Below are 15,016 nucleotides of genomic sequence, written 5' to 3'. Positions count from 1 at the left end.
GGAAGCTCTAGCAGGCAGGCACGGCCACGGCCATCCTACCTGCGGTTCCCAAAGTTAGAAGGGCTCAGGACATGTCCCAGCCGGGCTGGCTGCAAGTAGTGGGGTGAGAGTGTCTTACCAGGTTAAGAACAGCCACGTGCTGATCGCTATGATTAAAAAAACAAGATGGGGCACTGGAATTCCACTTCTGGGAACCCCTCCTCACACTCAGGCCACCCCTGGGGGCTGTGGCTGGACCCGACTTTTTTCTTGCAGCATAGCATCGGGGACCGTGTTCAGTTACAGCTGGGCCCACATGCCGGCTCCACTACTCGGTGTCCAGGCACAAGTTCCTCAGCCGCTGGGCCTCCGTATACTCATCTGTGAGACAGGAGTGATTTGTGCAGACCCTGCAAGGGCTCCGTGAGATCAGAGCTAATGAGGGTGGCTCAGCACTACCTGCCACGTTATCCAAAGAGGGCTTTGGAGGCTGACAGTCTCCATGTCACCAACCAATAGCTGGGTCGTCGTGACCCAGTTAGGTAGTTTCTGGAAACCCACTTTCCTCATCTGTAAAATGAGGCTGACCACCCACTCTGCTAGACTGAGGAGATGATTAAAGGAAATCATGTACAACGCACCGGACCACGTGGGCACTTAAATGTGAGTCTGCTCATGCTCTCTCCTTCCTCCTCGAATTCATGCCTCCAGGCAGTGCTAGAACCGGTGCGATGCAGGTCTTCTCAACAAGGGACCAGCTCCATACTCCTGTCAGTCGTCCAGCCCCAGCAGGTCACCTGCTATCTGGAAGTCTACGGAAGGACTTGTGTGTGATCGGGTTCATTGGCCGGCAAGCTGCCAGAGATTCTGGGCTCCCAGACAGAGCACTATAGGAGGAGGAGGGTCGATTCCAGCTTGCAGATAGAGGTGTTTCTTCAGGGACAGACGGTACTTTTATAGAAATGTTAGCTGGCCTCTAGGCAGGGCAAGCCTGGTGCGGGGAGGGATTCCCACCGCTTCCCAGGGCTTCTGCATGCCTGGGATCCCCATTACTTGGCCTGCCTGGCCCCGAGGCGTCTGGATCTGTCTGTTCTGCTCAAAAGCCTGGCCCCTCTAAGACATGATCTGGGCACCAGCCGCAGCCTCACCTGGGAACTTGGTAGGAACGCAGACCCCCAGGGCCCCTTTTCCAGAATCTGCGTCTTTACCAGATCCCCCATACCTGGCTCCTATGCACACCATGCACGCCACAGTGTGAGAGGGTCCAGAGTGGGTATGACTGTGGGAATGTGTGGGGATACTTCTTCACTTCTTTTCTCAGAGCACACAGTATGGCCCAAACTACCCTGTTTGGTAGTTGTTCAATGGAAGTAGAGGAGTCTAGGTACAGTCGTAGCACTTGAGACCCGATTGTGGGCAAAATTGTTTGAAGTTCTGAGGACAAAGAAGTAGCTACCGGCAGGGGCTCCCACCGCCCTCCTAGGCAGGGCTGGAGCCCCTCAGCTGCAAGACTAGAGCCGAGATGCAGGCTGGCAAGCGAGCAGCGGCCGACAGGAAGAAACAAGAATTTCAGAGCAGAGCCCTCCATGGACTTTTGGTCATATGACTGAAAGCCCGATGTAGGTTCGAGGTCTTTGAAGACAGCACTGTGGTTCATGTTCGCAACGATATCCCAGAGCCGTCAGAAGGATTAAACTGTGCTCTTCTTGTTCTGCAGAACATGGCCAGAAGAGCAGAATATTTTAGAAGGATTTTCATTGGGAAATTATTTTGCTTACAACAGTTCACTCTCTGATGATGCTAAGGTAAACAAAATGGTACCCAATTAAAAAACAATAAAAGGTGTGCTATTCTGACTATTAGATCATGTCTTTTCCACTCGGTTCAGAGGGTGGGTTGGGAGTCTAAGGAGGAGTTTAGTGCAGACCTGTGGTAGGAAGGACTTGTCATTCAGGAGGCAGAGGTCATGGGAATGAGGCTGAAGGCACCCCCGTGGTCACCTTGTCCCCAGGCCAAGAGCACTGGCATCAGGCCAGGATGCCAAAGAGACATTTGTTTGTTCCTTATACTGCAGAAGAAGACTCCAGCACCTTCTATAAAAGGGACCCCTTCTAAATGCTTTACTCACATCCACACATTTGTCTTCCAACAGCCATGTACGATTTAGTATCCCCATTTTCCAGAAGAAGAAGCTGAGGCAGAGAAATGAACTAATAGATGCCAAGTCCATGGATACTCAGTAGTGATTCTGCTCAATTTCAACATCATGCTCTGCCTCTCGCTGCACTGACCACATCCACCACGGCTCCCGCTGTTGCTTCCTGCTAACATTTATTAAACATGCATGGTTCTGTGCCCTGTTCCAGGGGCTTCTCTCATTTCATTGTCAAAAAAACAAAACAAAACAACCCACATGAAATTAGCACCATTATTGTACCCATTTTATAGCCAAGAACATTGGGACCCAGAGAAGTTAAGTAAGTTGCCCTAGGTCACATGGCATAAGGCAATCAGACTGACTCGAGCTTCCACTTTTAACTAACATAAAAAGGGAAAGAGAGAGGGGCCACTTCAATTAAGTCTGGGCTGTGAACTGTTTAAAAAGAAAATTAGGATTACATATGTTATAAATTAAAGCCCGTGCAGTCAACATTTGAGATCTGTTTTTTGCCTGGCACTATGTTTATTGCTGGGAATCCCAATAGGGGACAAGCCCCCTGGCCTACTGATGCTCACAGTCTAGAAGAAGGAGATCAGCTGCCAAGAAAGACTGTCTTCAAAGGGAGAGGGGCCCTTAGGAGGCAGCAGTTAAGGATTAGAGAAAATTTATTTTAAAAAATTTTATTATGTTTATTTTGAGAGAAAGAGAGAGAGAGATCGTGCGCGCGAGCGGGGCAGGGGCAGAGAGAGGGAGACAGAATCGGAAGCAGGCTCCAGGTTCTGAGCTAGGGGCTCCAACTCACAAATGTGAGATCATGACCTGAGGCGAAGCCAGACACTCAACTGACTGCGTCACCCAGGCTCCCCAGAGAGAATTTAATTAATGGCAATGCACGTTAACAAACATGCAATACTCTGTTGATCCATGAGACACCGTATTTCATCAAAAGCATCATATCTTTTATCATATAAGGAGCACTAGGAGGCACCTGGGTGGCTCAGTAGATTGAGCGTCTGACTCTTGATTTTGGCTCAGGTCATGATTCCAAGATCTTGTGATTAGCCCATGTCAGACTCTGCACTGAGCATGGAGCCTCCTAAGATTCTCTCTCTCTCTGTCTCTCTCTCTCTCTCTCTGTCTCCCTCTTCCTCTGCCCCTCTCCGCTCCACATGTTCTCATTCTAAAAAAATTTTTCTTCAAAAAGAATCACTAGAATAAAGGCAACCTTCATTAGGAAGAATCACTCACTCACTCTTACCATATGACCTAAAAATTAGAATTTATGGAATATGAATGAAAAACAATGACTAAATCCCCACTAGAAACAATAACACAATAATACCAAACTCGCTATAGCATTCCATACACTTGCATCTACATTACTTCATTTGATTCTCTGATAGACTGGGCACCAGATTTTATCCCCATTTTGCATATGAGCAAACTGAGATCTATCCAAGATCCAAATTTCTTGTCTTCTAGGTCCAGGCTTTGTGTCCTCAGTTGTGTAAAGACCTGAAATCTACAGAGGACACAAATCCTCTAATCAAAGACACGCGGATCCAATGCACTGTAGCGCACAACTACAGCAAACGGCATTTTTCTTGGTGTGCCTTCTGCTGCTTGGCAATTGACTGCCTGTGCCTCCAGGGGGGCAGCTAGGACACAGCCAGGGAAGATGTTCATCGAGGCAGTTTCCCAAGCTCGCCTGACATAGGATTTGTCAGGCATACGGATTCCCAGGGCCCTTCTGGATCTTCTGACTCCGTTGGGAGAGATATGTCCCTGGGATGTGGCTGGAGAACAAATGCCCCAGGGCCCTGGACTGGACAGATCTGACAAATAGTGATTTCAGAAACCCAACTCGGTTTAAACCCACGTTTCGGCTCTCCCTGCCCATTTTGGAGTTATTCACAATGACCTGCATTGGGTTCTGTCTTCTGTGACATCCCCACTTTCCTGGTGACAAAGACTCGAAGAGCCAGAAGGCGGCAGGGATGGAAGGTAAGCTGCAAAGGGTCTGGATCGTCTTCCCAGCGAAAGAGGGAGAGATGGCACGACCCTTCAGGTCTCCTGCTGCGGAATCCGCTCTGTGGCTGTGATACTTGTGAGAAGGTCTAATATAATCAAACCGTCAAGGGCTCCTGGGAGGGATCCGGCTCTAACAAATTTCCTAAACCATTGCCGCTGTGTTCTGGAAAGAAGGCAATGTCGGGCTTGCAGTTCTAATACTGCTTTAGCTGGGGCCACCACATGGCAAGGTGGGAAGAGCCAGGGCGAGAGGGGTGGGTGCGTCAGGTGCAGGAGAGCTGTAAAGCTCGGTGGATGACAGCGTCCACGCTCACTGCCGGTAGTGACCGGGCTCAGTGCACTTCTGTGGTTTGGGCTTGCCTGGCACTGACCCTTGCCTTTTTCTGGTAAGGCCACCCTGATGTTTCTACGGTAAAAGCACCCTCCTGGCTTTGTTTGACTGATCTAGTGTGGGCGGGCTGACCCCACCTCCATCACCAGGCATACATGAGTGACACAGTCCTAAGCCAATCAGTGAATGCCACCTCTCTGGTCATGTGATAGATTGGTTCTGGGACGGGCCTGAGGCTCAGTTCCAGCCAATGAGCAGGGGCGCAGGTTGTTTTCAGATTTACCTGTCTTCCCTCTCTACCTGCCCGGTTCTGGCTGCTGCGGCCATCTTTCCTCTGTGAAGGGGGGGCACCCGCCTGAGGAGGGAGCCAACCAGGGGAGGAACTAGGGCCGAGAGGCGGCGGGAGAGCGGGATTGAATGGGTTGGACTGTGTCAGGCCCAAACTCAGCCAGGCCTCATCTGCCCCCAGCCTTTTCGGGAGACAATACCCTTTTGTCTTGAGTCTTGTTGAATTGGGTTTCTACAATTTATAACAGATAGAACACTAACAGTAAAAAAAAAAAAACAAAAAAAAAACAAACAACATTGTTTTAATCCCTTGATTTGCTTATAGGCTGGTCCTGCCAGAGGGCCTGTAACATGGGGTACATGGACAAAGGGGAGCCGCCCTGGGTTAGAATTCTCCAGAGTTCCTTCCCTCCCACCTGTGACCTGAACTCTGGGTCCGACCCTTTTCCTCTCTTCCCTCCGCAGCCTCCCCGGCTCAGCTCAGATGGCCATGCTGCAATGCATGGACCACCCTTAGTGACAGAAAGGGACTGGATGAAGCGATCCCTCCCCTCCTCAGTGCTTCTTAGTTCGGAGTCTTGCTCGAATTCCAGAAGAGAGCAGCACCCGGCTCCCCTGGGGACTGCCTCTCCGGCTCTTGGAGGGTGTGTAGGCCAGGTGCCTTGGCAGAGATGGGCTGCTGTGCCCGCCCCACGCACAAGGGTCAGGAAGTCTCCAGAGCCCCGACAGTGCACGGGACAGTGCACGGAAGAGCGGCGGCTGGGACTGGAGTGTCTCCACCCCAGTAGCCCCTCCCCCACCCCATCTGCCCTGCCCAGAAGGGTCGAGCTGTAGGGCTCCCTCTTGCCCTATTTAAACCCTGCAGCGTCACAGACAGAAGCTGCTGGAATCCAGCCTAGTTACCACATCGCTTACGTCGCTCCCCTCGCGTCATCAGGCGTCCTCCATTGTCCTGATGCTCCTGTGTCCGCAGCCCCACCTCAGAAGCCCTGGCCTGGCCTGTACTATTTGTTACTCTTCAGAGCGATGAACCAACGGCCGACCCTCCCTTTGATGACCCCCTTGGGCGCACATGGGGCAAGGACCCAGGTGAGAAGAGGGCTTCAGTGAGACAGGCAGGGGAGGGGTGGGCTGACCACAGACCCGTGTGCAGGTCTCTTGAGAAGGTCTCCTTGTCAGTAACAACCCCCTGAGGGGGGAAATAGTTCCCATTCTTTAGCCAGTAATTCGCTCACCCCGTTTCTTCCAGGGGAAGGAGCCAGCACCCGAACAGGGACGATGATGCTGGAAGTGGTGGAAGTGGCCGGCTGTCCTCCAGGAGTAGTGGTTTGCCAGCCTCCTTCCCCTCGGCCAACCCAGAAGGCATGCCTTCCAAAGCCCCCCTCATTAGGGCCTCTGAGCAGGCAAACAAACATCATTAATCTTGGCAAAGTGAGTGAAAGCACATTCACCTGTCCAAGCAAGAGAATTAATGTTGTGTCAATAGGAAATTAGTGTTTACCTCTGGCCTTTACATCTTCCCTCTGCTACAAAGAGCCCAGGGCGGACCGGCCCAAGTGCAAGACCATAGTTAGAGGAAAGAAAAACAAAACCTCGAGCACAGGGGCCGGCCTGGGGCTGTGCTGGATGGGATGCCGGGTGACAGGAGAGGCCCGGCTGAGAGTGAGATCTCAGGTGCAGGGAGAGCACAGGAGAGATTCCCAGCCTCAGACAAGGTGAGTGGTGACAGCGGTGCCTTGGGGTCAGAGATTCTCACTGCACTGTGAGCCTTACTGGACATGCTGCCCTCACCCTGATGGACAAAAGTGGCCGCAGGTGACTCTGTTTTCTCTCCGGTACACAGGGTTATGATCCCTCACACCAGGCAGTCAGTGCATGTAGGTTGAATGGGGCAATGCTATTGGTCAAGGGCCTGCTGTTTATTGAGCACCTACTAGGTCCCAGCTACTGTGTGTTGATTGATAGAGATTCTCTAAGAATCCTACAAAGAAGGAATTTTGCCTTTTCCTCAGCGAAAGATGAGACTGCAGTGCAGAAAAATTCAATAGGCTAGCCTCAGGGTCACCTCCAGGGAAGAGGGGAGGCAGATTTGAATCTGGGTCTGACTCCAAAGCCAGCGTTTTCCCTAATAATGGTCACGCACACTTTCACACCAGGGAGGATTGGCCACTGCATGTGAGGTCAAGTGTAAAGACAGGAAGTCTCTGAGAAAGCCTCCTGGGTCATTCTGTGTTCTTCCTATCCCCCAGGAATGCCTCACGGTTGGGGGCTGGGTCAGGGAGAGGCCGGGCTGGGCCGGCCAACTGCAGAGTGTGAGGGTGTGTGCGTGCCTGTGTGCCCCAGGAAAAGGAACCAAACAAGCCGATAAGATCTCTCGTTTCCAGAGCAAAGCACCAATTAAACACAAGGCAGATGTGAGCAAATAAAGCTGTGGCGTCCAGAGAGAAAATCAATACTAGATTATATGCCCCAGCCCAATCATATACCAATTAATACAGAGCGGGTGGGGCTGGGTGCTGGGGGAAGATAAGGCGGCGGGCCAGCATGCAGGCGCTGACCATGCCTGCCCCCACCGTCTGGACTTGGGGCTCATACCCCTTCCCTCCTCAGGTGGGGGCTGCCGGCCCTGATTCTAAAGGGCTGTGCCTGAGGTCTCTGGGGGGCAGCTTGTGTGAGTGGGGGCAGCTTGGGGAAGTGGGGGAGGGTAAAATGAGATGTCCTTTAGTCTCGGAGGCTCAGAAGGAAGGAAGAAGCGCATAGAGATGCTTCAGGAGGGTGTCATCCCCTGGGATGGCACAGACAGTTCGGAGCGGCTGTTTGATGTTTGGTTTGGCACGTAAAAAATAAGGCACTCGCTTTTGGAAAGTCCTAGAAAATCAGGCAAAAATGGGAAAACCGGAAATGAAATTTATATCCCTAAGAAATGATATTGAAGCCCCTGGTTATTCTGTCCACGTTTTTATTTAATTCAGAAAGTACAGCCGAGAAGTTAATAAATGATTTTCAAGAGGGGTGATAAAAGATAAATGGCAAGGGTTCACAGCACAGGACCAACCAGGTGACTGTGGGGGTGGGGTTGTCCAGAACATTCTGTGGAAAGGCTTCAGGTTCATCACCAGGGTGCCAGGGACAAGGCAGTGTGACACACAGAGCCACCTGCCAATGGAGAGAGTTTACCAAGTTTAGCAGGCTCCCTGTCCCCGGGGAGGTGGCTTTGGCAACATCGGAAGGACAAATCAAAGGTGCCGACGTCCCCGGCGAGAGGAAATCTGGCTGTGGGCGGGGTGCCCGGCTGCAAGGACAGTCACAGAGCATGAATTCCTGCCCTCATGGGGATCAGGACACATGGCTGCAGAGCAAGTACGCCCTTCCACAAAAATTCCAGTGCTCTTGGTGAGAGGAGACCCCATGCTGTGTGGGAAGCAGAAAACAAAAGTGGAAGGAAAGGTGAGAAATTAGTGATGCAAAGGGCACCTGCTTCCATTTCCCCTGCAGGAACCCCTCTGCCCAGCTTCCCTCCTGTTCCTCGAATACTCACGGACGGTCGCAAGCCCCAGAGGCAAGGATCCTCTGCAAGTGGGACTTCTGTGGGCCAAGGACTGTTGCATGCCAAAGAAAAACGAAATTTGCTAGCCGAATATTTTTTAGACATTTTGCAAGATGCACGGCCTCCCTGACAATTTTTAATGTACTAACTGCCTGGTCCAGTGAGCTGATTAATTGGTGCTGGAGAGATCAATAAAAAACAGAAAATTAAAACAATTTTAAAGTGATTAAGTAGTTTAACACCTGTCTCCCGTCACGTCAGCGCAGGAAGAAAAATAAAGCAGGTGTCGAAGGGGCCTCCTGAAGCAAGAGAAAACAGCGCCTGCCTCGGAGAAATGACAAATCACAGCTGGCGGATCAATCTGAGTGCAGGCAGCCCTTCCCCAAGCCCACCGCAGTAGCGGGCGGGAACCAGAGACCCCCAGGAGGCTGGGCACCTCCCCTGGTCGCTGCTCCTTCCGAGTGGAGCCGTTCCTCAGCTAGGGAGGAACAAGTGTCTGTCCAGACCCTGAAAACAGGTCAGGAGGGAGCGAGGGGAGCGCTGAACATCTTGGCCTAGAACTCTGGGTGGGATGAGACGGGAAGGCACCAGCTAACCTTCTCCTGACCTCCCTTCCAGCCAGTCAGAGCTGAATCTGTGCTATGTGGAGGGGTTCAAGGACATGAAGATGCATTTGGGGGAGCTGGGGGCTCAAGAGAGGGAAACCCACTGTCGTAGCTCTCTAGGATTAGCTTCAGGGCTCTACCCTTACTCGCTCCCAACCTCCACCTTCTGGCCGCTACTGCCTGGCTGTATCTACAGGTGTGCAGGTACCTGCTCTGATGGCCTAAATGTCCCTTGTAACTCTTCTGGGCCAGGCTCACTCCCCTTGGCCCCCACCCCGCATTGGCAGCCTCAATGGAAGCCGAGTTACTCCTGTTCCACAGTTTACTGTATTTGACTCCAGATGACCAGAAATAAATTCAGAGCTCAAGAAACCGTATGTGGTTCTTCTCCTAACAGCAGAGTGCAAAGAACTCAGACCGGGAAGTGAAGTGAGGGGGAATTCACAAAAGTGAGAGGTAAACCCGAGTGAAACATTTTACAAGTCTCCTGTTTTACTTTGAAAGTAGACTTGAATTTTGCACACCCAAAGTGCAGAATATACTAAATAATACTCGTGTTCTAGCACCCCAGGACAGCTCACTGGGGGTTGGGCTCAAGCCTTAGGGACCAGCCTTCTGCACTTGGGGGCGGGATGGGCCACGCCCCTAAAACCCCGCATTATTCTCACCTGCTTGCTGGGCCAGTCACACATATATTTTCTGCTTTCTAGCTTCCTGTTCACCTTCAAGGTTCCCTCGAAGCTTTCCCCACCAAGACCAGGATGGAAAAGGAACTCCAAGCAACAAAAGAAACCTTGCAGCATGTTTAAAACATTAAATTTTAAACACGTTTAAAAGCGTGATGTAAACAAGTAACAAACTGTTTAAAACATCAAAGTCCTCAGCTGAACTTCTTACTAGCAATCCTCACTTTGCAAGCCTTCCTATTAACACCTGTCACAGTTAACAGGCATGGAAAAGGAGTCACACCAGTAGAGGCCAGGGTCAAGGAGTTGCAGCTGTGTTTTAACCAACGCGTTTTACTGGCCGTATTTTCCTCCTTTCTCCTACTTCCTTCTGGGCTGGGAGCTCTGCTTCTGTATTCAGTGTTTGGGCCTCTCTGTACACAACAGTCCGTTTGGGGCCGTCTTAGTCTCCAGGAAAACTTGTCAAGCCCTTTACAGCAAATTTTATGCCGATGCCAAGTTTACACAGAGATTTCCAGTTGCTTCACCTATTGGCCCACTTTTAAAATTCATCTGTACAGCCAAGATCTCCACGTAAGAGATAAACTGTCTCTTGGCACTTCCTGCCACAAGATGGGACTCTGGAGACCCGGCCGGGGATGGAAGCAAACAGTCCCCAGCTTTTCTCATGGATCCCAAATGCCCGCTTGCCAAGGGTAGCCCCCTCTGGAAGCGGCCTACGGGCCGCCCAGGCTCTGTGCTTCCCGCAATGCCAGCAGGGGGGCCCAGCTCAGGTACCTCACCGCTCTCGGAAGCAAACACAAAGTTCTTGACTCCGTGGCGGGTGCCCTCGGGCCTGCGGCTGCTCCCTGTAGAGTCAGGATCAGGCTGACGAAGATAAAGTTTCCCCGGGCCCAAGTTCCAAACTCGGCTGTTTTGTTTCTGTTAAAATGCAATTGTTTTTCTCTGGAGTGTGCGGTGACTGCTCAGCGTCAGGAAGATGTATGAAAACCTCCACTTCAATTCAGCATCCCTTTTCTCCCAGACAAACACGGTCGGATTTTAATAAATCAAAGAGCCACACTGTTTAATAAAAATTTATTGACTTACAAGTGATTATTTATCAAAAGACCATTAATAGCAGGTGCTGAAATGATGTGTTACTGGGTGGTGCTGGGGAGACTAATAGGAAATCAATGCAGCTGGCCGGCCAGAATGCATATGAGAAGCCCACCCCCCCATCGGCGAGCGCAATTTCACCGGCAAAACACACCAGACGCTACCCCTGGTGCAATGAAAAGTTCCCCCTTTTTATTTATCGTTTACAAATGAAATGATCAATACTTTTAATCTAGAGCAAAATTTATTAACTTTCCCATCGGAGAGAGACATATTGACTGGGGGGAGAGGGGGTGTTAGTGCAGTGGAAGATGGATGGCTGGATGGTCGTCTCAGCCTGCCACGAGCCAGTGTGCATGCAGCTGCTTTCCCGCCCGCCGGTGCCAGGCCACACGGGGTGAGTGCGACTGGAGAAATCGAGTCTGGCCACCCAAGAGGCTCGGTGGGCAGGCATGACCTGCGACACGGTGGACTCGCTCACGTGTCTCGGACGTGGGGAGCATCTATCCCACAGACCACCGAGTTTTGGGTCAATTCTGGGGCGGAGCAGCAGGGTCTGCAGACCCAGAACACTTCTGCACGACAGCAGGGTGAGGTGCTGCCGTGAAGGGCTGGGACAGGACCGTGCTGAGGACTGGGGGCTGGGCTGGGCATTCGGGGCTCTGGGGAGTGCTCCCGGCCAGTCTTTTTAAATCTCTGAAGGGCAGCAATAGGGAGCGGGGGCTGACACAGTAAGGAACCAAGTTCCAAAAAGTTGGTTGTACTGCCTACAAGGACATCATCCCAAACCGCTCCGTCAGGCTGAGCTCCGGCACGGCTGGCAGCCTTCTACTGAGCTTCCTCTGACAGGGGAATTTTACTTGTTTTTTTGAAAAATGCCTTCTCTAACGAACTAGCTGGGGGTGGGGGGGTGGGGGTGGGATCTCTTATTTGAGTGAAAACAGCTGATATCCACATTCGAAGCCGCCCAGCCACACTTCACCAGGACACTGGGGCCCCTCTGGTGGAGTCAAGTTTCACTAGCCCAGATGTTCTGGAGAAATCAGATGGATACAAACGGACTTACTTCTGAACCAGATGACTTTAGAACTCAGAGTTAAAGTTTGAGCCATGGGTTTAAAAGTTACAGACACTTGAGGTGGAGAGAGCTTTGGAAGCTGTCTAGCCCAAGCCCTTCACTGTCGATCAGGAAACCAAGAAAAAAAAGAACAGCAAATGAGTAGCAGGTTTGGAAGGGGGATTAGAAGCTGGCCAGTGCTCACCCCACTAATTGATGCCGTTCGTTTTATTCCAGGGTCATCCTCATTGGTTGCTAGGATCCTGAGGGCGAGAGCACTCTGTACTTGACTCCGCTTACAGGATTCTGTTGTTATTCCTAGGTGGTGTGAGGTTTTACAACCCAAGACCTGGCCAGTCATCCCCGACTGGACACACCTGCCTTACGGATAATGGGGGGCCTGTGGGGCCCCGGTTACAGAGGATGGTGTAGTCTGGGGACTCTCCATGCTTGTGACAAGCACGAAATGAAAGTTTTTGAGATTGCTTTCTTTGGGGTGTACTTCACATCCCTGGCACCTAGTAAAACAGTAGCATGAGCCTCGCCTAGTTCTCACTAGTATTTCTCTCTCACACGGCAGTGACTCTAACCCCACTCTTGTAATCCTCCGCCGCGTCAACAACAGATAGGCCCGTTTTTGTAGTTTCTTGTTTTCTCCCATGGTTTTCAGCACGCCGATGAAAACCATGATGCAGACGTACTAAACAGCAGACAGCTCTTTAAAAACTTTTAAAAAGGGAACTTGATCTTTAAGTCCAATTTTAAAGATCATCCCAGATGGCTGTTAAAACACACTAAACACTCTAAACATCTCCTCCTCTAAAGGCTGAAAACCACTGTTTACTCGTGGTCAAACAGTTCATCAGAGGCTGTTCCTTACAGTCAAACAGTGCTTTTATTTGAGGGAAAAATCCCTTCACGCTAGCCAGAGCGAGAGGGCAGGTAAGAGGAAAGGGAGGCTAGTAAGGGAGGAAATGGAACAGGAAGCAGTCGGGGCAGGAGTCAGACCAAGGGCAGAAAAGACAAAGTGCTATCAAGTCAGCGGCTCAGGAGCAGGGCTGTCTTTCCACATGATCCCCAGTCATGGGCCAGAGGGTGGCCTCGGAGTGGCGCCCCTTACGACAGCTGGTGCGAATCCGGACAGGTGGCATGAAGGGGGTCATGGCCAAGCCATGCGGAGCCAGGGGAGGGAGTGGGGACGGATGGATGGATGGGTGAATGGGGGGCGCTGACGCATCTCTCTCTCTCTCTCTCGTTAGGGACGTGAAATTGGTAGACCCTAGAAGCCAGAACCAGCAAGGCTTGCTTGGCTTCGGAGCCGCCCTCACAGTGACTGTAGGTGGATGCAGGAGCCCCGCGGAGCCCGCAGCTCCCCTCTGGCTGTCGGCGAGCCCACACGCAGCCAGTCCCCACCCGGCCCCCTCACCAACCCTTCCGAAGCCTCTGTTCCTTCCTTGCCCCCGTATGTCCTCGTTGCTTTCCACTGTCCTTACATCCAGACTGCCTGCCTCGTCTGCTTTTCCCCAATCCCAACAAACAGCGCTGCTAAACATGTCTCTAATACCCGCCGCACCCAACCGTGGAGAAATCCACAGCTCATCTGTGCTGAAATTCCAAGTTAACCAGAGAGACAGGCAAACATCTGACGGGAGCAGCAGCTCCTTCTGAACAACACTATGCTCGTTCCAGAAGTCAGGTGGGTTCCCTACAGGCATGGGGTTGTGGTCAAGTCGGAGACCTGTAACTGCCGTAAGGGACATGTTACTGAGGGCTGCAGCCAGGGGAGACAGAGGGAAGGGAAAAACCCCTCAGTTCGTTGACCTTCAAAGACAATTTTATTTACTCACAAAAACCAACCCAAAGCCCTCTGCAGCAGCTCTGAGCTCAGACCTTGTCCTGCCACGTTTCACGGACCTACACTTGTAACACTGAGCAACTTGTCCTTCAAAGTAGCACTTCAATCCCCACAACAACCCTGTGAGGTAGGTATCACCACCCTTCCCCTCCTGAGCCAGGTTACAGATGGGGAAACTGAGGCACGAGTTAACAAAGAGCAAGTCACACGGGAGTTCAGGGTTAGCACTGGAGCTGGAACACAAAACGACTCTTGGTTCCCACCACACACCAGTCACTGGTCCACCGTGCTTCTCACGGTCCCATCTGGTGACTGCCCACGGCGGCAGCAGCACAGGAACGAAAACTTCGCTTTGCCGGGAGCCCCTGCAGACAACAGTTTTCCTTTCATCCGGTCTGCAGAGCTCCGGGGCGGGCGGCACCGCCTGGGCGGGGGCTCCTCACGCCAGGCGGGCCCTTCCCCAGCACAGGCCCTGGCACGGGGCATCTGCAACAGACCGAACACTGGCCAGCGGCCAATTCCTCCCCACTACTCAGTCCCACGTGCGTGCGGGTGGACAGGGGACTTTAATGGCATTCCTCCAACGGACGCACCATAAAGAGACAAGAAGGCGTCTCATCCCGGGCAGCGGCGCCCGCTTCCGTCGGCGAGCCCAGGGGCCCGCGGGGCAGTCCCGAAGAAGCTGGAGTCCTGGGCTCCAGGGCGGCCCGAGGAGTCCCGCAGGTGGCAAGGACGCAGCAGTGGGGGGGGCGGGGGGCGGCGGCGGCTCCAGCTGGCCGGCGAGTCAGGTCCGCAAGTGGTGGCTCCAGCCAGCGCGAGGCGCGGGCTCAGGACCGGCTTCTGTCCTCATGGTTCCCAACGATCATCTTGCTGTACAGCTTCTGCTGCTCCTCTTTGAACGTGTCCTTCACCTTCTCCCTCTTCAGCCCACCATCCCTGATGAGAGAAAGGCTGGTGTCAGAGCAAAGGCATCCGCCCACCCCTGCGTCACAGCCAGCCACACCACGCTGCTCCAAACCCAAGAACGTGTCAGAAATAAAAGCACCCCGTGGCTCTCTCCCTCCCGTGGTGACCTCGGATGGTGAGCTTGCACACCCCAACTCCACTACTTCTACCTCACAGCTCTCACTCTTGCCCTGGGGTCAGAACTCACCACTCACTGAAACCTACCAAGGAGTTTGCAATTCTTTCTACTCACTCACCCTCACCTTACAATAGATAAAGGAGGTATTCTGGGATCCTGGAACGTGAGCCAAGCTTTAAGAAATAGTGAGACTGTAATGAATCTGCAAATCTGATCTGGGGAATAAAATCTGTAAATTCAGACCCAGGGGATTCTGCAAATTCGTGCCAACAACGAACAAGGGGCATTGCCAAG

The 15,016-nt window shown here is 52.3% G+C and overlaps 1 protein-coding gene and 1 long non-coding RNA gene across 4 annotated transcripts in view; one reads left to right on the top strand and one right to left on the bottom strand.

The window, feature by feature from the left end:
• Positions 1–5,768: 5,768 nt before the first annotated feature.
• Positions 5,769–8,396, top strand: LOC120234029. The gene is made up of 3 exons (XR_005528964.1): positions 5,769–5,879; positions 6,040–6,221; positions 8,286–8,396. It is a non-coding gene; the product is annotated as an uncharacterized LOC120234029 (long non-coding RNA).
• Positions 8,397–13,595: 5,199 nt separating this feature from the next.
• The window catches only part of GPAT4 (glycerol-3-phosphate acyltransferase 4), a 33,377-nt gene continuing 31,956 nt past the window's right edge, over positions 13,596–15,016 (bottom strand). For all 3 annotated transcript variants that reach the window (XM_039235655.1, XM_039235657.1, XM_039235656.1), the window contains one exon: positions 13,596–14,574. In XM_039235655.1, the coding sequence (XP_039091586.1) occupies positions 14,466–14,574 (109 nt within the window). In that variant the 3' untranslated portion in view covers positions 13,596–14,465. The remainder of the gene's footprint in view (positions 14,575–15,016) is intronic.

Source organism: Hyaena hyaena, unplaced genomic scaffold, assembly GCF_003009895.1.
Source record: "Hyaena hyaena isolate Hyena2069 unplaced genomic scaffold, ASM300989v1 scaffold_100, whole genome shotgun sequence".
NCBI classification, from domain to species: Eukaryota; Metazoa; Chordata; class Mammalia; order Carnivora; family Hyaenidae; genus Hyaena; species Hyaena hyaena.
The sequence above is the reverse complement of the archived record's forward strand: the minus strand, read 5'-3'. Positions and strand labels throughout refer to the sequence as shown.